The sequence below is a fragment of the Zootoca vivipara genome, chromosome 8 (assembly GCF_963506605.1).
Source record: "Zootoca vivipara chromosome 8, rZooViv1.1, whole genome shotgun sequence".
Taxonomy (NCBI): Eukaryota; Metazoa; Chordata; class Lepidosauria; order Squamata; family Lacertidae; genus Zootoca; species Zootoca vivipara.
In genome coordinates, this window is record NC_083283.1 from 37,101,757 (window position 1) to 37,128,755 (window position 26,999).

Below are 26,999 nucleotides of genomic sequence, written 5' to 3' on the forward strand. Positions count from 1 at the left end.
AAACTCTGTAACTAGGACTGCAACAAAATTTTGCTGAATGTCCTCCTTCCTAAAAGTTTAGGAATCTGGTCAGTCATTTCCTCCAATAAGCGTTCTACTCTTCTTTCTTCCCCTCCCCCTACTGGATTTTCCCTCTCCCGGGCTACTGAGCATGCAGTTTTCATTGATTTGTTTCAGAGTTTGTCTTGCTCTCTTAGAAGCAGGTTACATGATCCCCATGAACATGTGGATACCTACCTCTCTCATTTCTCAGTGGCCCTGTTTTGGCTACAATCCTAGCAGCACTTGCCACCAGATATCTCTATTAACGACCAACAATTTTGTTGATTTATTAACAAACAACACTTCCAGGAATCTTCCCATGTTAACGATGGTTCAGTTTCAATTTGCCCCCTGTCAGTTTTCACTAATACTCTGGAAAGAGAGCATGTTGTACTGATCAGCTTGGTCACTCCTTTGTCCCAGTGCAGCAATCCAAAGGAATTTGGCAGCAATTAGAAAGTTATTGTTGCTAGTATGATGTTTAACAGGAAAGGACAAATCCAAAGCATGTTGCTCCTTTGGGGTTGTTACTTTTGAGTGTGGAGTAAGGCTGGGGGTCCCTCCTTTCATTCCTTGTTCGCCTTTTTTGCTGTAATATTTCCGGCAGTATTCTACCGGTAGTATGGGATTGGGAAATTGGAGAAATGTATGTGGGTTGTTTGACCATCCATAGGATTAAGTGTGATCCTTGGGATACCCAGTGTGGAAGTCAGTTGTGATTGATGAGTTAGCACCCACTGGGCATGAGCCAGGGGATGATGCATATTTGCAATACTACAGGTGAAAGAGTGGAATGCCTGTGAACAGGATTTAAATTATGGGTGCTATAAATTATGATGCTATCCTTTTAATGTGAATTGGCTGTAATGTGTCTGTGGTTGGTTGTCCCCTGTGGGTAGTGTGGGTAGCTGCCTGTGACTATTCTTGAGAAGGTGGAATGTAGGAGGAATGTGCCTGCAGGGAGTAAATCTTAGGGCAGTCTATCTCAGTGGCAGGCCTGTCCCAGATAAGGAAGGAAACATGCCTGATAATTAACTGTTTATTGACAAGAGAAACACTTACAGCAGCTTCCAAGGTGCTCCAGATACCACACGTTTCTAGCCTCTAAGCAGCTGTCCGCAGGTCTGGACCCTATGGAGTACTTGCAGCAACAGTGGGGGCCCTCCTCTCCTCCAGCTTACATTGCAACCCTGATGGTTTGCGTGCCTGCAACCTGAGGCTTCTCCTGCACAGGTGCCGCTGCTCTTTCCACTTTAAGCCCCCCCCCCTGGTTTTAGGAGAAAGTGGGGTGGGGAAAAGTGGGAGTCTACTGTCAGCTGAACCACCTCCACATCTGGCACACCTTCCTCTGCCCTGACCTTCCCTCCTCCCCAGCTCCTGCCTTGCAGGCAGCATCACCCCACCTTGCATAAATCACTGGTCCCCTCTTCTGGGTCACTCCCCTTGTACCCTACCTCCACCACACTCTTTGGAGCCCTTCCAGTCACTGACACTCAAGTGTTCAAGGGGAGGGGCAAGCATGGCCAGGGTAGGGTGCACCAAATTACATATGCTTGCATGGTGGGTCCCTTATTGAGTTCCCCTCTATTCTTGGTATCTCTGGATGCTCCACCACTGTGACCAACAGTCTGGGGGTGGTGCTGTTAAAAGACTGGGTCTGTTTGCCATAGGATCATGCTGATCCCTTAATTGTGGATGAGCAGGCTGACTTACTGCATTTTATCAAGACCTGGGTGGGCCAGATTCAGCTCTGCCAGCTAACCTAGTCAGATTTGGCAGGGGGAGTTGCTGTGGACCACCAGAGTTCATTTTCCATCACCAGGAAACCCCTTCCCTTTGAAGGAGGAGTACAAGGCCTGTATCTGGTGTTGGGTCGGACAGGTTAGGGACCCAACAGCTTTCCAAGCTGAGGTGGTCTCCAGCATAGTGCTGGAGGATTTTGGCATCCATGCACCCGTGGTTATCTGCTTGACACATGGAAGAGTGGGATACACCCTTGATTTGGCCTTTGCTCCAAATAGGGAGGTGTGGTGGTCTAGAAATAGGGGCAGACATTGTCCCTCTGTTATAGTCTGACTATTTCCTGGTGAAGTTTGTACTTGCAGCAACTATTCCCATCTGCAAGAGGGCAGGGAGTTCAGATGGTCTATCCTTGGAGGCTGATCTAGCTAATCTGTTTGGGGAATTGCCTCACTGCTCTGTGTATGTAAATGTAAGTATAATTATTAATCCACTTCACACTTTACTTTGATAATCACTTAGAAAATCCTTCAGATTTATTGTAAAATATTTTATTGATACCTGCAACAGGCATTCTAAACCATTTTTCATTAATTAACAAAATGACAATATTTTAGAGGAGCCACTGATTGTAATATATGTAGCAGGCAAAGTATTCTTCAAAGCTTTGGGATAATATGTTTTGCCTTGACAAGCAGGTTCACTCACATAAAAAAGTCAGGATGCATGTTTTTTTATTAGATCACCAAAGTATGCAGTTATGGTTTTCAATTTGTTGTTCAGAAAGTTTTGTTCTATTTCAACTTTTCCTCCTGGCCCAGCTAAGGAAGCTACCTAAAAAGTAAAAAGAAAGAAAAACAACGGTTAAATAACTCAAAATGTTATTTAATAACTCAAAATAACACCAAGATGGTAATAGATTCAGGGCCTTAAAAGCCCTGAACAGCCTCAGCCCCGTATACCTGAAGGGGTGTCTCTATCCCCATCATTTATCCTGGACACCGAGGTCCAGCTCTGAGAGTCGTCTGGCACTTCCCTCACTGTGAGGTTACAGGGAACCAGGCAGAGGGCCTTCTCAGTAGTTGCCCCTACCCTGCAGAACACCTTCTCATCAGATGTCAAGGAGATAAACATCTATCTGACTTTTAGAAGACATCTGAAAGCATCCCTGTTCAGGGAAGTTTTTAATGATATCTTACTGTGTTTGATGTTTGAATTTGCTGGAAGCTGTCCAGAGTGGCTGGGGGAACCCAGTCAGATGGGTGACATATAAATAACAAGTTGTTGTTGTTGTTGTTGTTGTTGTTAGCAGGAAGGCTCATCTAGTCCAACCTCTTTCAGAAAACCACTACCACAGGATCCTTGATAGGCAACTATGAGCCTCTGCTGGGGAAATAATCAAGCCCACAAGAAGCTGAAATAAATGCTACCTGTTCCATACACAGGGACAGCTAGAAGGCATAGCGAAGGAGCTTTATTTATTGATAAGGCCATGGTGTGTGTGGGAAACAGGTTTCTTTTTGTTAAAAAGTGGGGGACATTTTGGGGCAAGCAATGCCTGTACAAAGAGGATATGTTCCATTCAAACTAGAATGGAACCAGACTGCTGACACTTAGGAATACAGGAAGCTCAGTCTTATACTGTGTCAGACTATAGATCCATCTAGCTCAGCATTGTCTACACTGACTGGCAGCGGCTCTTCAGGGTTTCAGAGACTGTTCTCTCCCAGCCCTACCTGGAGCTGCTGTGGATGGGGCCTGGGAGCTTCTGAATGCAAAGCAGATGCTTTACCACTGACCTATGGCCCTCTTTAATAGCAAAAAGAGGGTGACAAGTCCTTTAAACTGGCATCTTTAAACCGGCTATTATGTGGCACCTGTATTAATGCCAATTCCACCCCACATTCACATGCCACTGTGAAGCACAAACCATAGCTTACCATGCATACATAAATCATGTCTAATGCCCTGTTCCCTGTTATGGTTATGTGAAAGCAAATCACATTCTTCACCTAGTGCTACATCCAAATCAGGGACTGTGGTTTGTCTCAGCCCTAACAAACCACAATCTGTAGCCAGATCATTTGGGAGTGAAACAAACCTACAAACCCTGGTTCAAACGAAACACAAATGAAACCAGAATGATGGTTTGTTTTCTCCCAACACTCAGAGGGAGACTGAAAGCAGCTGTGATTCATTTGTGCATTGCAAACCATGTGGCATGTGAATGTGGCTAATGCATCCTCCCATGGCTGTATTTGGATATAATATCAATTCATGACATGCCAGCATAAGCACTTAAGTAGTAAAATAGTAAACTGGAAGGAAGCATATTTAATTGATTGAATATAACCCCCCCCCCAAGTGACAAACCTACGTTTACTAAAACTCATTTCCCAGTGCTAGTTCCTGAGCTCCTTGCTAGGTAGGGGAGAATCTTGTCTGTGGTGCTGTGATTCATTAAGGAGTTACTAACTTATCTTGACTCCCCAAAATATCTCAGCAGTTTCCATTTTTGCTTATGTACAAATGACTGGAGTCATGATCTACTTGTGTGGACTGGCCATATTACTGCAAGTGGATTTCTCTAAAGTTCATTGAACCCTGAGAGTTAACAAGGGGAAAAACTGGATTACACAAGACGCTCAATACAATCTAACTGCTTCTGGAGACTGCATTTACTCAGTTCCTGTCCTATGCACACTTGTTTTGTTAAAACACATGTGCATGTAGGCAGCACAGCAGGCTTTTAGGGAGAAACAGATTGGATTATATTTAAGAGATGCAACCCCCCAAAATAAAAATAAACATTCTTAGAGAAAATGAATTTCTGTTCTCCTCATCAATTAAAAGAATGAGGGAGCGTCATTCAAATGGATGCCGCTTCGTTACCAGCTGCTTATGGAAAGTTGCTACATGGAAATTTTCAAAATGGTCTGGAGGACACCCTCATCTCAAAACCTCAAATGGACAATTTGAGTCCTATAAAGCTCAATGGGACCTTCTCACAAATTTGAGCATCTGTATGTGAAATGCCCATCTTTGCTGCATGGCCTGGGCTGCGCCTAATGGAATAAATTTCACAGACATCACATTACTCTTTCTGTTCTCAGTGTACATGTTCTCTATCTGCAGGACATGGAGATGTACAGTTCCAGAGTGCCTGCCTATAGACTACTGAACCTAGTCAAACTTGTTCATTATCATCTCCAATGGTTTGAATTTGAGTTAGCATATCTGAAAAAGGAAAAACACACACATAAATATTCCTGCTTCCTAGGATAGAATTGGATGTGGAAGCTGTGTTTATATTTGAAAGGGATATCCATTATGCTTGTGCAAATGCCATCAGTGATGAGATCTGTCTAGTTTGTGCAGCAAAGATTACTTAGGAAAAACATATCTGAGCATCCCAAACTTGACAGGTACCTCAGTACAAAGATGGAATTCTATGCACATTTACCTGTGATTACATCATGCTAACTTGACACACCTGCTCATTTGGGACCATTTTCCTATGTGATTGTACAAGCTATCACTGACATTTTAAAGTTATGCTTTTTCATGCGCTACCAGTTTTTATCTCTGTTAACATTAGTAAGATTTGACATTTTTGGAACCTTTTGGAATCTGCAGTATCTCAGCAGACTTTTATGTAAACTTGGGAAAAGGCTCAAGATCCTGAGGGAATAAGTATCTGTTTACATACTTTGTTATTGCAACAAACCTAGAAATGTGACTGAAGAACAGACAATGGCCTAGATTGTAAGCCCAAACATTCAGTTTCTAGAAAGATCAGTTCCAGAAATGACAGTGCACACCTGAAGGAGCGTCTCCACCTCCATCATTCTGCCCGGACACTGAGGTCCAGCACCGAGGGCCTTGTGGTGATTCCCTTGTTGCGAGATGCCAAGTTGCAGGGAACTAGGCAGAGGGCCTTCTCGGTGGTGGCGCCTGCCCTGTGGAACGCCCTCCCAACAGATGTCAAAGAGGAAAACAACTACCAGACTTTTAGAAGACACCTGAAGGCAACCCTGTTCAGGGAGGCTTTTAATGTTTAATAGATTATTGTGTTTTATTTTTCTGTTGGAAGCCGCCCAGAGTGGCTGGGGAAACCCAGCCAGATGGGCGGGGTATAAATAAATTATTATTATTATTATTATTATTATTATTATTATTATTATTATTATTATTATGGTCTGGATGTGTATGTGCAAACATACATACAATGAACTTTTAATAAGTCTGTCCTATTCCAGGGTAGGTGTCTACATCCATATAAATTGCCTTTGAAGTAGCACTTTATTACTGCAAGTTGCTATTAAGTCTCCATCATGAGCAAACATAATAATGTCTAATAACAAACACCACAAAAACAACAACTGTTGACCTGGTTTACCTTCACTTTGCTTTTGTGGTTCTGAGCTTTTTAAACAAAAATACTTTCATGCCAAGCAAGTATCCCACAACCTGAAAACTCTGTCCTGAAAAGTGTATAAAGAAAGCCAGCAGCACCCCTATACCAAACAGTTCATTCTTTGCTTAGTTTAAAAGCACAGCACGCATAATTTACTTGCACTATCTGTATCTTTTTGGTATGACTGCTCCCTCTAGAGGAAGTACAAAGAAACTGACAATAATTCAAGTTTGAACAGCTTTGCCCCTTCAGGCAGTGTCTATATCTTCCACATTTTAAGGCTGGATTTGATTATTAACTGTTTATATTAAACTTTGTGGGGGTTTGTATATTGCTATATCTACAGCACTGTAAATATTGAAAGAAAACTGAAAATGCAAAGTAATGGTGCTCAAACCTTTGAAGTGTGATGTCAGACCCCAGTACAAGGTAGTGTAACAGGTATAGTTCAGGATCTCTGATGTGCAGCCTGCAAGCCTTTCATTGCTAGCCATGCTTGAGGACATTCCTAAAACAAGGTTTTAATGCTAAACCACCAGGGCTTGGGAAAATCCTTAACCATGATTAGAATGCTTAGATGTCAAAAATCGTTAAGTAAAAAGAGGAGAGTGAGTGCAAAGTGAGAAAGTGAATCACAGAGCCTAGGGCTTGCTGATCAGAAGGTCGGAGGTTCAAATCCCTGCGACGGGGTGAGCTCCTGTTGTTCGGTCCCAGCTCCTGCCTATCTAGCAGTTCGAAAGCACGTCAAAGTGCAAGTAGATAAATAGGTACCGCTCCGGCGGGAAGGTAAATGGTGTTTCCGTGCGCTGCTCTGGTTTCGCCAGAAGCAGCTTTGTCATGCTGGCCACATGACCCGGAAGCTGTCTGCGGACAAACGCTGGCTCCATTGGCCTATAGAGCAAGATGAGCGCCGCAACCCCAGAGTCGTCCGCGACTGGACCTAACGGTCAGGGGTACCTTTACCTTTAAGTAACTACTAGTATTGGAAAAGTTGCAGCTGCATCAGCCTAGTACTGCAAAACATTTAGTTATGGCCTTTGCCAAAAAATTACACCTGGTCCACCACCTAAGTGCGCCAAACCAGGTATCAATATAAAACCTTCACATAAGAACACAAAGGCAAAAGCTCTCTAAGTTCTTTGCTCCGCATCAACTAGTATTTAGGGCAGGCATCCCCAAACTTCGGCCCTCCAGATGTTTTGGACTGCAATTCCCATCTTCCCTGACCACAGGTCCTGTTAGCTAGGGATCATGGGAGTTGTAGGCCAAAACATCTGGAGGGCTGCAGTTTGGGGATGCCTGATTTAGGGTTACATTGCCTCAGAACAAAGAGATTCCATTTATATAGTCATTAATAGACCTAGCCCCTATGGATTGGCCTAATCCTTTTAAAATGTTATCTAAGCTGGCGGTCCTTGCTAACTTTTCGTGTACTCACTGATATACCGGTAAATTATGTTTTCCTCTCTGTCTGCTCCGCCATTCAATCTCACAGTGTGACCTCGGTTTCTAGCACAGAATGATAACACTATCCATACTGTCTGTGCTAGAAACCTCTATCATGTTTCCCCCTTTGGTCCTTTCCACCCAAACTTCTAAGGTTATTGAATATCAAAGAGCCTACTTTTTTCCAACAAAAATACATATTTACAGAAGAAGCTTAGTATTCTAGAACCCATAGCCCTCCAGGTGTTGGACTCCAACTCCCGCCAGCTCCACTCTGCAATGGGCAAGAGGTCAGGAATGATTGGAGAGGTAGAGGCCACCTGATTCCCCATCCTTGTTATACAGGGAGAAAATTTGATAACAATAATATTCAATCTTTACACATTCTACATAGGCTCTCAGTACTCCTTACAACAAATGTGTAAGGTAGGCCAGTGTTATCGCCATATTATAGATGGAGGTGGGAAGAAATGGAAGGTGAAAGACAGAGATTTGACTTAAGCCCATTGGGCAGAGGTGAAATGTCTGTTCGCAGCTCAGGAGCAGAATTCAGTCAGCAGAAGCCTTGCATAAGGACTTTCACTTGCAACAGGGCTTTCCCCACCTCTGCCCCCCCCAAATGGCTTGAGTGAGTATGGGGAGAGTCCCCAGAACAGAGTGTGTGTGTGTGTGGGGGGGTGTCATTCCTTTTGGCAAGCTGCAAATGCGCAACATTGAATTCCACCCTAAGTCAACTGTACTGCACTACCCCTGAACCTGCAAATTAAAACTTACCTGATCTATGTTAGCATTACGAGGAAGAAAGTACACAATCTTGCTGGTAATCTTTTGCGACAGCTTGAAAATTTCAAATGTACAGATGTGTTAAGGAAGAAAAAGCAAATACTATTTCAATGGGTATGGCCCCCTTAGTAAGACAGTCCCCTAACGTAACACACATTCTTCCACAGGTGTGTACAGAATACCATGAGTGATATTCTGATCAGGGCCCTAGTCTACACAAGCAGCAGGATAAGGTAACAGAGGGGTAGGTATAGTTTTTAAATATTCTAGTAAAAAACAAAACTATTTGCAAGCATAAAAATGAAAACAAGCCATTAACGAATCAGCAAGAAATATTGTTCAGATTAGCTTTCTTCTTTCTATGCTAATTTTCAATTTAGAGGTGTTAATCACTTTCAAAAACGTGTCTCCCCCTACCCCTTGCAGTTTAAGTGGCATATTCCATGCAACCACTTTAGGTCTCTCCAACCTAATTCCCAACACGGGTGGCGCTGTGGTCTAAACCACAGAGCCTAGGGCTTGCCGAACAGAAGGTCGGCGGTTCAAATCCCCACGACAGGGTGAGCTCCCGTTGTTCGGTCCCAGCTCCTGCCCACCCAGCAGTTTGAAAGCATGTCAAAGTGCAAGTAGATAAATAGGTACCGTTCCGTGCACTACTCTGGTTTGCCAGAAGCGGCTTAGTCATGCTGGCCACATGACCCAGAAGCTGTCTGTGGACAAATGCCAACTCCCTCGGCCAGTAAAGTGAGATGAGCGCCGCAACCCCAGAGTCGTCCATGACTGGACTTAACGGTCAGGGGTCCCTTTACCTTTACCCCAATTCCCAGCTTCTCTGCTGCATGTACTGACCATACCCAAACTACTTGTCAAATGTTGTTCGGATGCCTGATTATCGTCTTCCAAAGCAGCTACTCTATTCCCAACTTAAGAATGATAAGTGTAATGCTGGTGGACAGCAAAAGAGGTTTAAAGATGATCTCAAGGTAAATCCTTAAAAATGTAGTATAAACACCAACACCTGGGAATCACTGGCCTGCGAGCCCACCAATTGGAGAATAGCCTATATCAAAGGCAACATGGACTTTGAAGAAGTATGAACTCAGGCCAAAAGGGAGAAACGTTTGGCAAATCCTCACAGTGATCTAATTCTCACCTGGAAACCTATATCCTCACTGTGGAAGGATGTGTGGATCCAGAATCAATCTCCACAGTCACTTACAGACAAACTGCTAAGACCATTTTCACGGAAGACAATTTTACTCGGCTACGAGTGATTGCCAAGGAAAAAGAAGGTATTTCTCCAGAGACATAACTGTTTCTAACCCTCCCTCATACCATATGGACAACAGATCTGAAATGATGATTGCGATGAATTTGGGAACCTGAAACTGCCCTTTACACTAGTTCCTCAATGTGGGAATTAGTTACTGCATCATCTAGTACACATGTAAAGTCATCCTATAAGAACTCAGAAATGTTAACCCAGAAGGAATTATTAGATTTAGTAGGTGATCCCGCCACAGGACCAAGAATGAGATTTGATAAGTATCTGATCCTTTTCAGCCCTTGGAGTCTATGAACCAATTCAACCCTTTTGTCTAACAGACAGTCAAACTTAGTACAAGGAACTGTCAAAATGTGGTGGGCTTTTTTAGAAAGCAACAACAGAAATCTCCCAGCTTACGCAAGACTTTATGCCAACTCAAACAAAACCTCTTCAACAACAGAAATCTGGTTGTCAGCATTATAAATCCAACATCCTAATTAGGACCAATTCTGAAAAGAAAGTCACTTAAAAAGAAACACACACACACAACAGTATTCAGATAATAAACATAGGGGGATGTGGAAAACCCCCAGCTTGTCTGGAAGCTTATTTATGATGTAATTGTCCATATCTCTTGTTAGTCAGAGTACCAAAATCTCTCCTGAGAGAAACAGCAATGAACATATGATTTACAAGAATCAGATTGCAACACTGCCATCAGCTGCTTTGAAGAAGGATATCACCAATCATTCAACCGTACAAAAATCTTAACTCATGACACTGGAATTCCTATGCAAGGTGTGTCATGGGAAAAAAACCCACCCCACAACAGAACTTAAGCTTAATATAAGCAGCTTGAAACTAAGACTACACTTTTCAGATCATCTGAGCCCCTTGCAACTACAAAGTAAGGGGGAAGGACCCTATTCTCTGGAAATGATTCTTTGGGAGGAAGGGTGGGGTGTTAATTTAATGTATAAAACGAAATTATAGATAGCAGAAAGCATTAATACGTGATAAGCGGTCACCCTGTAAGAAAAAACAGCATTTGTTTTACTTTTGTGGAACAAGTGACTTGAAAAAGGATATCCATCGGGAGAAATCATAGTCTGAACATCAAAGATTTCTGCAGCAGCATATTCAGGCCCACCCCACGGAGGGCTCAGAAACACAACATCTGCTTTTAAACTGGATGCTAGCTTCATGAAGTCTCCACATATGAACTCTATTTTGTCTGCTACTCCATAGACTTCTGCGTTGTTGAGAGCAAGACTGATCTTCACAGGGTCAATATCGATTGCGATTACTAAAAACAATGAACAAGGTATTTTTTTAAATGTAGGGTTTTTTTTATAAAAAATAATAATTTAACCAGTCATGTATGTTGAAAAGCAAGGAAGCAGTAGAAATTTGTACTTGTGCCACATAAACAACCAATTACCTAAACTGGAATAACACCACTATATTTTCTCTGCATTTGTATAATTTTTTTGGCCGGTGTATATTGTGTAACTCTGAACTAAGCTGATAATGGTTTAATTTTTCTAAGCAAGCAAAGCATAAGGCTGAACAAAGATCACCATGGGGAAAAAGACACCATCTCTTGGAGGATCTCACTAGTGAAAGCAGGAAAGGCACTTCTGCAGATTCCTCCCTCCTCTTACATCCACACGGTGGAGGGTGGAGGCAGTATCCAACACTTCCAAGACAACGTGGAAAGTGACACTGGGAACTAGAGGGGGGAATTTGCAACAGCCAATAGCAAAGACTGGATCTGTCCAGTAGTAAGAATCTTTACCTTTAACTAGAACACACACACACACACACACAAGATATATATCTACCACAAAACTAGCATCATTAATGCGCAAACAGTAGATAAGAGAAAAGAAGCAAACAGAAATGTTTACCTTTCTTCCCTGCCAAGGCAAACTGAATAGCGTTTCCTCCCACGCCACAGAATGCATCTGCTATTAAGTCAGAGTTGAAGGACTGACTTACACGATCCGCAATATGCTCTGCAATCTTCTCAGGCGTAACAGAAAACCATCCCTCTAATGGAAGAAAGCAGTAGTCATATTTCTGTACTTAAAAAGGACAAGCTTGAACATAAAAATCAGTGAAGTATATAGCTCACACATGCACAATAATCATTTAGTGCTGAAGTATCAAGTGATGGTCTAGATGTGTAGAATGGTCTATCACAGAACTTGCCAATCACTTCAAAACAAAGTAGCTTCCAATTAATATGTTCAGCTCTATCATTACTATGAATTTACCTCTGTCTAACTGAATCCCTTCATCAAATCGAGAGAAGAGTCTATAGCGCTGTGCCCAGTATTTAGCCAACTCGGGATCAGCAACTATTTCAGGGGGCAGAGGCTGCCCACACCTGTTTGTCTTCTTCAGTATTATCTTGATTTTCCTCTTGTTCGTAGTTTTTACATCACCTAAACCAAAGAAAACCATACTGTGCAATTAGCTCATTTCTCTTAAATGGATTTAGGAACACAAAGAAAAATCTAAATTACTTTTAGTACCCATTTCAGTTCAATTTATGGATTGCTTCACAGAGCCATGAGAAGTCCCAAAGTGATTACAGGGACAACAACATGCAAAATGTAACATACAATAAAATCCATTAAACTGAAATAAATATTAGTGTGATTGTTCACTTCAGCTGCTGATATTGCAACAGGGAAACAAAAAAGCCACAACAATCTGCTTTATTGCTGCATCTACTGTAGTAATCAAATGTGAAATTCACCACAAATTTATTCACTGGGAAAACTGTCTTTAGAAATAAAAAAAATATAAAGAAGCATATGAAAACATACAAAGACATTTCAACAAAAATTAGTACAATGAAAACCAAAACATTCTTTTCTCCCACAGAGATTTCAGGAATTTAATAGAACACAGAAATCTAACCAACAAAATCTTTTATGCAAAATTCCCCTAGCACCTATGTTGCTTATCATATAACATTTCTTGAGAAAGAAACTGTTCATTGGACCAAGAAGATCTCTACTATAGGTTGGAACTGCTCTCTTGTAAAACAAACTCACAGAAGCAGGCAGAGTTCCATGTTCCCCCATTAATCTGCTACATTTATTTCCAGCAGAAGTTGCTTCTAGCTGGATTTTTATTCAAAGGAGCAAACCATCCCTCTTGCAAATAAAAAGGGGGTTAATTTTTGTTTTTTGAAGGCTAGTATCTTGGGGGCTTATCAACAGTTTCTCATACAAGCACACACGCACACCCACATACCCCTTTTAAAAGCTTTTACTCAGAATTATCACATACCTTCTGTTTCCACCTGCAGGTAGTTTGGAATATCCATAGGAACTAACTCTCTTCCTGAAGGATGTGCATCTTCTCTTCCTGCCTCTTCCTTGGGCTCCTGGAACTTCCAGTCACTTGTTGCTACTACCAGATTTTCTTCGCCTCTTTCCTCAGTGCTGTTTCCTCCACGCTTTCCAGAATCTGAACTGGAGAACGGCAGGTCACTTTGGGGAGAATCCAAATTATTTTGTGAGCCAGCAACGTTTTCCTGTTCCTCTGAATCACTACTGGAAGAAGGAGGGTGAACTCTGTCTTGAGACATCTCTTCCGCAGCCTCATTCACTTGTTTCAAGAAGCTTTCTACCTAGGAAGACCATGTATTACAGAACCACATTTCAAACAATTGCAGAAATGTGACTTGCTGCTACTGAAGGGAGATTATCACTACTTCAGCAGTCTAAGTAAAAGGAAAAAGAAGTCAACAGAACCCTACAAAGGAACACTACGTTTTGGCATTCGGGAGCATTCACCTCACATGCTCGTAGACTCCCCCCACCCCCAGGCAGGGCTCTTCCTCCACTCCACCACTGCTTACTGTGATATCCAAGTTGCTTAAAAATTATGGCTCGGCCTTAATCCTGATAGTTTCATGTTATGTCTACAATAAACCTTGATGTAAGCGGACAATGCCATTGCAGAGAGAAACAAGCTGTTTTATCTGTGTAAACTGGTCCTTGGGTATATTGTGTTGCAGTTTCTTTCACTGTACACAGGCAAACCAACGAAAATATTAGGATGGAAATGCAGTACAGTCATCACATGACGCACCACCACATCAGATGACCTTGGCAGCTGCAGGGTATCTCTATGTAGGGCGCTTTTGACATGGTAAAATCTCAGGTCCTGTATATGCCCCAGGAACAATCCAAGATGGTATAATGGGGCTGAGTCCTTCCTAAACATTGAAGTCTCTTCTTAAGATACAGTCCTTACTAGACTAATACGAATTTAATTACTTACATAATCTAGTATACAGTAAGAAACATAAAATTGTACCTACTTTCTTTCTCTCACTAGCAACTAAGAGCATTCTAAATTATGAACACAAGTCATTTTGGTCTGTGACCGTTTAATAAAATTTGAATTATGAACACAATCTTGCACTATTTTTAAGAGCCAACAGACACACAGGTTTTAACATCAGAATCCCAAGTTCAAGACTACAGTATTAATATACCATATACAATACTGACCTTAATCAAAGTACTGCTCTTTTTAATTGCCCCTGTCTCAGGTTCTTCTGTAAAAAATATATGTTTCCTTTTGGTCTTGACTGTTCTGTGCATGTCCAATAATTTTGATTTAAACTTCATATTTTTATTGAGATGACTCACTCTTCTTTCACTGAAGTCAGGAATGTCTCTGTATCTGGAGAAAACAGAAGAAAGGTTAAAAACAACATTTTCAGTGATGGGGGAGACGTTTTGCTCCGCTTCACAGTATGTTTATTAGCTGTGCCTTCTTCAACTGAAGACTCCTTTTAAGCATGCCAAAATTGCCACATAAATAGGCCTAAAAAAATAATGGAGTTACTGCAGTAAACTTTGCTTTTATACATATTGTACTTTGATACATTTAAAGCTTACCAAAAAGCTTTAATGTATTTTGTTTGAATATATATTGTGTTGAATCACTCAAGCTTTTAAATAAGGCCTAGGGAACCTTCAAGCCTCCTAGCTAATTAGGCCCATCAGGTCTCCCCATTTGGTCTGCAATGACATTTCAGCCAAGCCATGCCCACATACCCTATACTGATGTCATATATGATGTTGGGGGTGGGACAGGTAAAAATCCAGCTCAGCTGAAATGTGATTTGCAGGCACAACCAATCAATTTATGCAAAGTACTGCAAATATAAGTGCTTTGAAAGGAGCTTAGAAGTCATTTTCAAATCACTCCAGAAGACCTTGATCAGATGATTGAAAGGGACTTAGCAACAGTGAACAAAGTGCTATCTTGTGCAGTACTTTGAAAGGGGTATCTCCAGAGGATACTGAGTAGCACTTTGCAAAGCACTCTGCAAGACATATGGAGGGCATAAATGTCACCAAACAGCAATGTGATGCCAAGTGATTGACAAGTAAGCTACCAAACATTGCCTGCCCAGGGCGAGGGAGATCATGATCTGGCCCACTGGCCAGATCCAGTTCTCTACCTTTGATCTAAATAGATCACACAGGAACTGTTAGTGGAAAAAGAAAACTATTTACAATAAACAAGCATGGCCAAATGTGGACCTCCAGAATTCTCTATCTGGTCCTCAGGATAGTTTCCAAGTCACACCTCTCACTGACCCTGCTCTGCCTGCTCCTGAAGTGCTTTTGCATCTTACTTGCTTGAATGGATAGAGGTGTGTAGAAACCTCTAGATTTTGCATGGCTTGAATGTAGCCTACTGTACAAAGGCAAGAGCCACGCCTGTTGTTGCCAACCACTGGCATGAAGCCCCTGGCAGGTTGCCTAAGAGGTAAGGTGGTCCTCGGGCTGAAATAGTTCCTCACTCCTGCTTTAAGGAAACCATTAGAACACTTATTACTTTTGTCCTTTGCCATGTTTGAGCCCCAAAAGACAGCAAATCTTTTCTGGATCAGCCTGGGAATGTTCTTCAGGATCCAATTCATGGCTAGAAAGAAACAAAAATATTTGTCACTACAGTTCACAGCAAGTTGAGACAAAAGAGCTGCCTATTTTGACTTCAAATGAAGGGTAAGTCTATTTCTAAATGCTTATAAAGCAACTAAGCAAAAGAAGCAAGTGTTCATTGAATTCAAATGATAACTTTTATCACTTGTTGACAAGGTCAGAAATTTGTACGGCCAGGTTCCCCAATGATGCCTAATAAATGCCTTCTCAGCATGACCTGAAGTTTTGTGCCCAGTATTGTTTCAAATTGAGACTCAGGGTCTTCAGTGAATAATAATAATAATAATAAATATTTATACCCCACCCATCTGGCTGGGTTTCCCCAACCACTCTGGGCAGCTTCCAACAGAATATTAAAATACAATAATCTATTAAACATTAAAAGCTTCCCTAAACAGGGCTGCCTCCAGATGTCTTCTAAAAGTCTGGTAGTTGTTTTTCTCTTTGACATCTGGTGGGAGGGTATGCCACTACCGAAACTGTCATAAAGACTTTTTGCTTGAAAGGAAAAAGTAACTGTACAAAACAATTAGTCTGGCTATCTCTACCAGGAAGGGAGGGGACAACCTTGAACTCATAGAACTCATAGAATCTTAGAGTTGGAAGGGACCCAAGGCTCACCTAGTCCAACCCCCTGCAATGCAGGAATCTCAGCTAAAGCATCCATGACAGCATCCAACCTCTGCTTAAAAACCTCCAAGGAAGGAGAGTCCACCACCTTTCGTGGGAGTCTGTTCCACTGCTGAAAAGCTATTACTGTCAGAAAGTTTTTCTGAATGTTTAGTCGGAATCTCCTTTCCTGTAACTTGAAGCATTGGTTCAAGTCCTACCCTCCAGTGCAGGAGAAAACAAGCATGCTCCCTCTTCCATGTGGCAACCTTGAAGATGGCTATCATATCTCCCCTCAGTCTCCTCTTTTCCAGGCTAAACAAGCCCAGCTCCTTCAAGTGCTCCTCATAAGGCATCGTTTCCAGACCCTTGATCATCTTGGTTGCCCTCCTCTGTACATGTCCCAGCTTGAACATCCTTCTTAAATTGTGGTGCCCAGAACTGGAAACAGTATTCCAGGTGTGGTCTGACCAAGGCAGAATAGAGTGGTACTATTACTTCCCTTGATCTGGACACTATGCTTCTGTTGATGCAGCCTAGAATAGTGCTAGCTTTTTTTTTTGCTGCTCCAAAGGCCACTGTCTGTTCAAACCTCTGGCAAGAGCAACATGTCTGTCTATCAGCAGCCAGCTGAGTAGGAAGGAAGGGCAGGGGAGAGACAGAGAAGTGAGAGCAGAAGGGGAGAAGAGGAGGAAATGCCTGGCCATGCTGGCTTTGGCACCTTCCAACACTGAATCCCCGACAGAAAAAGGTTGCAGACCCTTGATCTAAACTATAGTGAATCATTCGTCAACAGAAATAGACCCAAGAGAACAGCCTTATATTTCACAGAATATTCAAATCACTAGTAATAACATGAAAGCAGCAACATTTTGAAAAAGGCAATATGGCAGCAGCCAGTAAGGGTTAATAAGTACAGTCATACCTTGGTTTTCGAACAGCTTAGTTCTCAAACGTTTTGGCTCCCGAATGCCGCAAATCAGGAAGTGAGTGTTCCAGTTTGCAAACTATTTTTGGAAGCTGAATGTCCGAAGGGGCTTCCGATTGGCTGCAGGAATGTTTTGGAAGTCGAACGGACTTCCGGAACAGACTTCCAAGGTACGACTGTACACTAAACCATATAGGCACCCAAATGTGAATGGGAGAAGCGAAATATATGATAGATAACCTGCCTCCTCTTTAATCTGACTTGTTTGCGTTCAGGTGGCTCATCATCATCACCATCATCACCATCACTGTTACTGTGTGATCCCCTACCTCCTGTGGCATCTGAACAAGATCTAGATGACCCCTGTGAAACTAAGAAGGAAAAGGGAAAAAAGAGAAAGCATTGCTTTGATACACTGGTGGGGAATTTGTTTGCCGCCCGGTTTTTAAGACTCCATCAGCTCCATCGTTCATGGACAATAGGGATGATGGGAGTTGAAATCCAACAACATCTGGAAGGCCACAAGTTGATCTTCCCTGTGTTAATGAATTTTATTTGTTTGCTTGCTTAATTTGTATCCCACCAATGGTACTCAAGATGGCCAACAATAATACAAAACACAGCAAAATATAATAAAATACAATAAAACAGCAATCTTCAAGTAGTCATTCATTTCCTGTATGAGGAAAGCAACTTCAATCAGAAAATTTACATTTTCACCATATTCACAGTGGAAATACTGTTTTCCAGTTGCTTTTCATTAGGAACCCAACTGCACTCATCAATCTATCTGGTGTCGAGACAAAACTGTTGACTGTGCATTTGGCGAAGCAAATCAATCTATCACCAATCTGAAAGCCTCTGCTTCATTAAGTATCTGATCTAGGCATTTAAAATTCAAAAACATCAGAAAGCCATTCTTTCAGAGCCTCTTTCCAAATAACAATATAACAAAGTCCAAGTAGCCAGCTCTGAATTGAAAACATCAGGGTCTCAGGAATGTTCAATTTCTGACAGGGCTGGGAAAAGATCAAGGTGCCTGGGCGCTGCAGTATGTTCTGATAGCACCTCAAACTGGTAGAAATGCCTAGCAAGAAAACCAAACATTTTTGTGGAAAGATCAGAGGAATTGTGGGTAGAATATTAGGGGTGTTTCAGAGAAGCAAGGTTGGGCTTTGTCTTAAGTGAAGATTAAACAATAGTTTCCCTTCAGAATGACAAATGCATGTGGATGGAACACACAAACCCTTTGCCCCTTTACCACAGACTCAAGGCCATTCCCTGTACATCTTGCAAAACAGAACCAATCACTCTATTAGATTAATATTTTCAAAGTGAGCCATCTGGGTGCTAAATAACCTTTGATACCCAAGACCACAATATGGATGTGAGGCTCACTTTGTAAACAATGTTCTAAAGACCATTCACATTTTGCAAATGACTGTTCTGAGTCCAAAACATATCCCTTTTGAGAAGAAATGCCTAATCCTCACCTGCCCTGGAAATGATAGGTAGAATTCCAGGCTGCAGAAGTAGCTGCTTATACACACTTATTTACTCTCTACTGGACTCAGTGCAGGAATGTAGTAGACAGACAATATCTCTTATACTGAGAGCACAGGGAGAGGGTCTTTTTATATCTGTGTGCCAAAGCAGTCTAGGATGCTTGAAAGACAGTGTTCAGCTCTAGACACAAAGTTACGATGCGTCATCTACACTTCTTCAGCTGAGAATGTGCGTGGCAGGAATGGGGAGAAAGGGGAGAGGAAGGGAAACAGGATTGCAAAGAATGGGGAATAAAACATCCAAAATAATACAGCTTTTATACGGGCCACTCAATGGAGAAATGCACAGTACAGAATATGGGATGGCTGCAAGGGAATCTCTTTCCTAGCTTTTTCAAACATAGGGTCTTATGCCTTCTGGGAAAGGGAACCTGGTATACCAACCTGGCTTGTCTGAATATCCATTTTCAGAAGACGCATTACTTTCTCTTGTTCCCTCATCACATTTCACAGTCTGAGCAGTATCACAAGGACAACACCTTTCAATGCTTGTTATGCTCAGTCCACTCTCACCATTATAATCATCTGCATTTTCCAATTTGATCCGTTCTGTTTCTTCAGAGTTTAGATTTATTTTACTAATTTCAGGAAGAATGTCACTATTACAGTGATTATCACTTGGAGAAGGATTTAGCACTCCTACGAAAACAGTGTCTACACCAATGTTCTGCATTTCTGCTGGCTGCTTGGTTTCCAGCTCCCCTGCACTATTTTCCAGGTCAATATTGTGTGTGGGGTCAACAGTCCAACCTTGACTTGCCCAGTAGTGAAACTGTTGCCAGTAATACCAGTATAGTTCATTATAGTGCTGCTCCCACTTTTCCTTTACTTCAGGATTATTCCAAGGCTCAGTAATAGACACAAGTTCACAATTTTTCTCTTGCCAACTTTGCCACAGAAGTCCTTCTCCATACTCACTCCAATACTTTTCCCATTTTTCTTTCATATGAAACCCATCAAGTAAAAGGTCTCCATTTTCACAGCTCTTGTCATTCTCAGATCCCTTTTTAATTGAAGAGTGATCATCGGAAAGAAAGAGGTCATCTTCATCATGATCTTCTTTCAATGATTCCTGCATTACTGTGAAAATCTCTCTTTGCCGCATCTTCTTTTTCTTCATCATCATCTTCTTCTTCACTTTCTTACTTTTCTTACTAATATTCTCAGGTGCCTGAAATTCAGCATGAAAGAGAATAAGCATAAATGCAATTTAATGTACTTGGTTGACGTGGTTAATTCATTTCACAAATTCTCATGGTATAGCTTGGTTGTAACCCAGCCAGAAAATCACAAATGACACATCTACCCAGCTCTACAATTCTATGATTCTACCCTATAATCTTCAACTGCTATATTATTTGGTGTGCTCTTAGATTAACAGCCAATAATACATTTGCTTTCCAATTTGTTATTTTCGACTCAACTTTTCTTTTGTCACACTTCTTAAAAGCCCATTTCCCCCATTCCTTCTCTCATTTAACTTTGGTTTTTATTCTAGAGCCAGGAGGAAAAGGAAATGTATTCCTGAAAATTCTTTTGTGGGGTATGTTAATGCAAAGTATTAAGTTTACTTTACATTCCAAGAACTTTAAATAGCACAAAGGAACAGAAAATACATTGGGTTTTATTACCAATGTCTTATGGGCTGCTGCATTGCCAAATTGAATAGGTAAGCCCATGCATTTCATGAGTTCAGTCTCTGAATCGAGTTCAATGTCTTCCACTCCAGAAGCATGACTGTTAGATAAATCAGCAGTCCCAAAGGAATTATGTTTCTTGTCTTTTTCTTCATCCTCGGTGGTTACTTGATCTTCCCCTGTAAACCACAATACCAAGTTACAAAGTTTGTATTTTCATTCTTACTTTTGTCAGTCATAGATTTATGAAGCAGAAGAATTACAATACCAAATTATTTTTCCCAACAAGCATCCTGTGGCAGTCATTTCAAAAGAGTACACCAAGTTCCTTAGGAAAAATGATTAATTTCCCTTAAAGCGAATTGCATTAGATGTTTATTGAAGTTTGAGAAGATGTTCTCTTGAAAATACCAAATGTAAGTGAATAATCGTTTCAAATGAATATTCAGTGATTGATTCTATGCTTAGATTAACTCTGTTAGTCCAAAGCTAAATTTCCCAAAATGCCTGAATTTAAATAAAATATTAAAAAGCACAATTTCCTACTGCAGAGACAATTTCTTCCTACAGGCACAAACACAAGGGGGGAAAGCACCAGAGGGTCTCACAGTCATGAAGACTAGATACCAAAGGCACAAAACTGTCTAAATGAGAACCCAGCTGCAAAACACTAAGTCCAAGTCTGAAATTGTATTTAATGCAAAGCTATGTAACAAAGCAGCCAGCCAGCAGCCATACCATGTTTCCCTAGTCCATGTCCCTGTCCCTGTTTGTGAAATGTTATCTCCATGTGAGGTTCACAGGCACCTATTCTAATGTCCTCCTTATTCTCCCATGCCTGTTCTTGTTGCTGCTATGTTCTCTTCTGCTGCTTTGCACTTGCTACCAATTTGCTGTTTTTATCATTTAACTTTTGTGGAGATTGCAATGCTGCCCTGAATACTATCAGGGCAGCACTACAATCGCTACAAAAATTCATTGACAGGTGGGGTATGAATTGTACAGTAAGCTAACTAAAATAAATAATTATTTGTTGAACCAGTCAAGAAACCTAAACAGAATTCACATGCAGCAGTTTGTACAGCAGTTTCATGGGGTAGTGGGGAAAGCAGGAAAGGGGCACTGCTGAGATGTCCTACTTTCTGGTTGTTGGTCAGTTTCCTACTGTTTTATGGCTGAGGGCTTTTAGATGCGAGTTCTGAGATTTAGTTTTCAGGTACTGATGTAACCATCTAATAAGAATCACTAGAATCAGGCTACGAGATATTGGATAGCCTTGGGTAGAAGTGCTTAGCAGTGATTTCAATCCATGTTTATTCACATACATGTGTAACACTAAGAGTGGAATTTTGTGCATGTTCACTCAGAAGTAAGTTAATCTAGGCTCACTCCCAGGTTGATGTGTATGTAGGTCATAAGTAATACTACATTGGTTTACATACCTAAAGACACCCTATCTTGCCAATTCTCATGCAGATTTCATATGTTGTTTGCAACAATATATTTACTCAAGCACAACTACTGTTGTAACACTTTCCGTATATAAGTTCTCTTCACTTTTTCAAAAGTCTTCACCTACATTTTCTTATATGGACTTTGAAAAATTTGTATCTGAACATTGAGTTGATAAATTAATAGCAGGGATACAACTATAATTTGTTAATTCAAGTTTCTCTACCTTACAGGTGTGCAAACAACTTATTTTGCAATGCACACAATGTTAATTCAATATTTTGAGCATATCTTACCTATACTGTCACCTTCATCTTTGACATAAAATCCCTTCAAGCCTAGTTTGTAAAGTTTTCGATCCCTAGGGAATAAAATAAAAATACATGTCACTGTTAAGGCCATCAATGAAATATGGAAGTAAAATAGCAGATGACAAAGCAAGCATGCAAAAAAGGCCTTCTTTACACAACATGCTATAATTTTGGTTTTCCTGAAACTAATCATCATGTACAACAAAGAGTCTTGAGGCACCTTAAAGACTAACGAATTTATTTCTTGGGCTACATTCAATTTCATCAAATGTATGAAATGTTGTCCCAAGGTGTAGACACCCCAACTCTCTTTGGCATAGCCTTCTTTCTGTTGCTCTCATATGCCTTCATCTTGACTGAAAATGGTGTGTATTTCCATTCAAGAAGTGGCAGGGGTCTGTTCAACCTGGCACATCTCCATGCCAAGACAAAAAATGCAACGGGTTCTTATCCACAAGATGTGGTTTGTAGATAACGCAACCTTGACAGCGCACTCCAAGGAAACTCTACAGAGAATCACCAACCCCAAGCCTACTCATCAACCCCAAGCCTACATGGAGTTCGACCTCACCATCAGCCTTACAAAGACCAACATCCTCTGTTATGGAAGTGAGTCATGGTTAGCCACCCACCAGGAGCGACGCCTCAATGCCTTCCATATGTGCTGCATCAGGAAGGTTTTGGGCACCACATAGCAGGGCAGAGTCTCAAACAAAGATGTTTTCTCCCAAGCTCACATTCCCAACATGTTTGCACTTCTGTCTCTGTGGCATCTATGCTGGCTTGCTCATGTACACAGAATGGAAGATGGGAGAATCCCCAAGGATGTGTTCTATGGAGAGCTGCCTTCAGGCAACAGGCCTGTTGGCAGACCAACTCTAAATTACAGATGCCTGCAAACGTGACATGAAGGCTGGCAACATTAACCCCATCATATGGGAATCCTTTGCAGACAATCACGGTGTCTGGAGATGGACAGTCAGGTGCATCCACACCAGTGAGCAATGGAGGAATATCCACTAGGAGGAGCACAGAGAAAAGAAACACCACAGTGCACTTGGAGCAGCAAAACCAGACAGCCTGTTGTTGTTGTTTAGTCGTTTAGTCGTGTCCGACTCTTCGTGACCCCATGGACCATAGCACGCCAGGCACTCCTGTCTTGCACTGCCTCCCGTAGTTTGGTCAAACTCATGTTCGTAGCATGAGGCAGCCTAATCTGCAACAAAACATGCCTGTTCCATATCAGTCTCTACAGCCACAGCAGGTGCTGCAACTCTCCAAAAGTTTGACTTTACCCCCAAAGACACACTCTTCCATTGTATCCTGAGATAGACAAATGCCAACAACACGAATAGTCTACCATACAGCAGCTTTACCTTACTTTACTGGGGGGGGGCACCACCCCTTGCATTTCACCCCACTGTTAGCTAGCAAAAGTGTGACAGAACCTCATAATTATGTACTAAAATCCAGGCTAAATTAGCTGAACTTGGAACCCCACTAAAGTACATGAGACTTAGTTGTGACTAACATGTCCCATCTATTTCAGTGGGACTTGAAGTTCAACTAACACAGGAACAGGATTTCCCAAAGTGTGATATACATACCCCTGGGGGTATCAATGGGTGCATGACCCCCCTTCATTGTGATGTTTTTTTGGCTGCAGAAAACAATTCAAAGATAGAACAGTATTATTAACGCCTGCCCCCTATATATCTCCACTTGTGAAGATCTTTACAGCAGTAAATATTATGCTCTCCAAAGCGTCATGTTATTGTTCTAAGTTTGGTGGGAAACAGTGAACTGTTAGATCTAACCCAGGCACCCCCAAATTTGGCCTTCCAGATGTTTTGGGACTACAACTCCCATCATCCCTAGGTAACAGGACCAGTGGTCAGGGATGATGGGAATTGTAGTCCCAAAACATCTGGGAGGCCGAGTTTGGGGATGCCTGATCTAACCCACTGTCATCACCAGGCACCCCCAAACTTTGGCCCTCCAGATGTTTTTGACTACAATTCCCATCTCCCCCGACCACTGGTCCTGTTAGCTAGGGATCATGGGAGTTGTAGGCCAAAACATCTGGAGGGTCGCAGTTTGGGGATGCCAGGTCATCACCATCACCACCAGGTTACTACCGGTACTACTGTACTCAGAAGCCGCGGGAATTCAAAAAGTCACTCCTTGGCGCCACTTCTCCCGCAATTAAGCCGCCTGGAATCCCTGTCAGGGAACAAGGCGGGAAATAAACAAACAAGCAAATAAAGCGAGTGAGACCTTATTTATGGCTGGCCGCTCACACCGGCCCCCCGCCCCTGCCCCCCTCCCACTCACTCCACGAAGGCTCGCGTGCACAGACAGAGGATGTCGCTTCCTGCCTCCGCCTCTCCTTCACCCCGCAGCGTGAGCAGCAGCTCGGCCACCACCAGGGTCTGCGGCGCCTCGCGCAACATGCCGCCGCTTCTACCCCTCGAAAGGACTCGAGGCAAGCGTTCCGAACCCCGCGGGAGAAACAGCGCGGCGGACCTGTAGGCTGACAGACACACGGGAACTGGTATTTCCGGCGGAAGTGCGCCTCCGCGAGTGTTGCATCCCGTAAGTGTCCGGTGGGGAAAAAAAGGCGAGCGAGCGCGGGGCCGCTTTGTGCCCCGGAGCAGCAGGGCGAATTTGCTTGGCGAGGCTGGAAGGAAGGGGGGTGGCTCCCCTGTTCTGCGGACATTTGAACTACAAATACAATAAAAGATTTTGTGCTGTTTCAGCCGTGCAGCTGTTTTGTGCTGTTGCCAGGTGTCCTCGAGGCCGGTTTCCCCCTCCCTCCCCTGCGCCGATAAGAATCAGCCGAGAAATGGAGGCTGGTGGCTGGTTCCCTCTCTGTCTTCGGCACAGGAAGGCAGAGGCAAAAAAAAAAGGGCTCCGTCGTAAGAAATGCAACTTTATCCCGCTGGATGGCGCAACAACAATCCTTAACGACAGCCGGTCACCCATTTTCTAATGTCAATGTTACAAGGAACTCTCTCTCTGTGTGTGTGGAAATTCACACCCTCCATTTCTATAAGCCAAACTGCTCTATTTTTAAAATGTGAGCTGCCACACAGGCTACTAGTTTTCCTAGAAACCACATCCTTGGTTACTGAAGCGCTTCCCCATGATCCAAAATAGGCGTTTGTGGAGATTGCACTCGTGCTCAAAAGCGCTGCTATTATTTCACATGTTCCAGAGCTAATCTCTAGAAAAGATCAAATTAACCCCTGTGCAGTAAAACATGTTTCATTTCGTGGTGTCTTCTGGATTTTTTGTTGTGCCTAAGAGCATTATCAGGAATTATTTTCCCCTTACAAATACCCAATAACTCTTTGCCATACCAGAAACACATGTTGGCTCTCATTTGGTCTCTTGAAAACCAAGACAGAACCACAGTTGCCCCATGTCTCTTTACATCGGCATCCTTCTCACCACGTTTAATAAAAATAATGCATGAGCAAAGATAAATGATTTCCCTTCTTCTCCACACTGTGCCACATTGATCAGTCAAGAAAGAAGAATGTGCAATGTGCAGTTGTTACCCATTGTTCTTTTTAGACCAGGGATGGGGAACATGAGGGTCTAATTTCATGGAGCCCATGGCTCAAATTCATACAGATTGGAGGAGCCCAGTGAATCAGAAAGTGGGCAGAAGGGGGGAACTGGGGGAGGAAATAGGAAGTCTAAACAGGTAAGATCTCTGGAAGAACAACCTGTCGAATCTTGTCTATTCTCTAGCAGCCCACAGAGAATGTGGGGAGGGTGAGGAATTGAGTGAAGGAACCGGGGTGGCAGAAAGAGAAAATGTAGCTTTGTCGACCACTGACTTCAGTCCCACCCATGTACATCCACCTGATTACCCCAAGGGAATGTGGCCTTTACAAAGACGCAAAGAATGATAGTGGTCTTTGTTTCCTATCGTGTCTAGTGCGATCCTTATACATTACCGCAGTTTGTCCCTTGCTCTAATAACACTGTTAATATTTCCCATTCTTAAAATATGTCTGAAAAATTTAAGGTAGGTAGCCGTGTTGGTCTGACGCAGTCAAAACAAAATAAAAAAAATCCTTCCAGTAGCCCCTTAATTGGTCTCTAAGGGGCTACTGGAAGGATTTTTTAAATTTTGTTTTGAAAAATTTAAGTTTGCACCTATAGTCAGGAAGATATTTCGAGAGATGTGCTTCGAACGGCATTCACAGAAGGCATGGAAAACGGGAATGGGGTTTTGCCAAGTGACCTCATCATTGACCACCACAAGTTCAAGTGAAAGCTGTATACAACTGTATGAATATAATGCCCTGCTCACACCTTCTGTTGAACACACTGAAATTGAGTGGGACCAAACAGTTCAATCTCTCACCCTCTGTTTAATGAATGTCAGAATAGGGCTCCATTCTCTCATACACATGGATGTTAATGTCCTCCTAGTGATACAGCAATAAAACTGCTAGCACCTTGTGGCATTTGCCCACTCATTATGGAGATGTCGTACTGGGGGAGAGAGAGAAAGGGTTAATAGGCTGACCAATAAGAAAGCCCAGGGGCGGAGCCTAACTGTGCTTAAGGCTCAACACAGGGGTTTTGGCAGTTAGTTCGGTTGGTTTCTTGTGGGTGGGAGGCATAGGAGTCAGAGTGAGTTAGAGACAGAGAGAGTGAATCGGATTACAGTGTTTCAAAGTATTTAAAACCTGTTTGCGTTCACAATAAACTGGAATCTTTGTTAATATGTTACAGCCTGACTGAGCCTGAATATATTACCGGGGAAACCTGGTTGGTGGCCGTGGAAGAGATAAG

General features: G+C 42.3%; 1 protein-coding gene across 4 annotated transcripts; it reads right to left on the reverse strand.

Annotated features, from left to right (window-relative positions):
- Positions 1-1,310: 1,310 nt before the first annotated feature.
- On the reverse strand, positions 1,311-25,012 carry TGS1 (trimethylguanosine synthase 1). 4 transcript variants are annotated; one of them, XM_060277807.1, is made up of 13 exons: positions 24,711-25,012; positions 22,170-22,234; positions 20,416-20,600; positions 19,169-19,955; positions 17,464-17,590; positions 15,576-15,662; positions 14,234-14,408; positions 13,002-13,344; positions 11,975-12,145; positions 11,606-11,749; positions 10,783-11,001; positions 8,420-8,496; positions 1,311-2,616 (listed from the first exon to the last, which is right to left on the reverse strand). In XM_060277807.1, exons 3-13 carry the CDS (start codon positions 20,470-20,472, stop codon positions 2,500-2,502), a joined length of 2,304 nt encoding a protein of 767 aa, XP_060133790.1. In that variant the 5' UTR covers positions 20,473-20,600; positions 22,170-22,234; positions 24,711-25,012; the 3' UTR covers positions 1,311-2,499. The 4 variants fall into 4 exon arrangements, 3 of the variants coding, with proteins under 3 accessions (XP_060133790.1, XP_060133789.1, XP_060133788.1); XM_060277806.1 differs by having other exon boundaries at positions 24,519-24,761; XM_060277805.1 differs by lacking the exon at positions 24,711-25,012 and having other exon boundaries at positions 22,170-24,483.
- Positions 25,013-26,999: the final 1,987 nt, after the last annotated feature.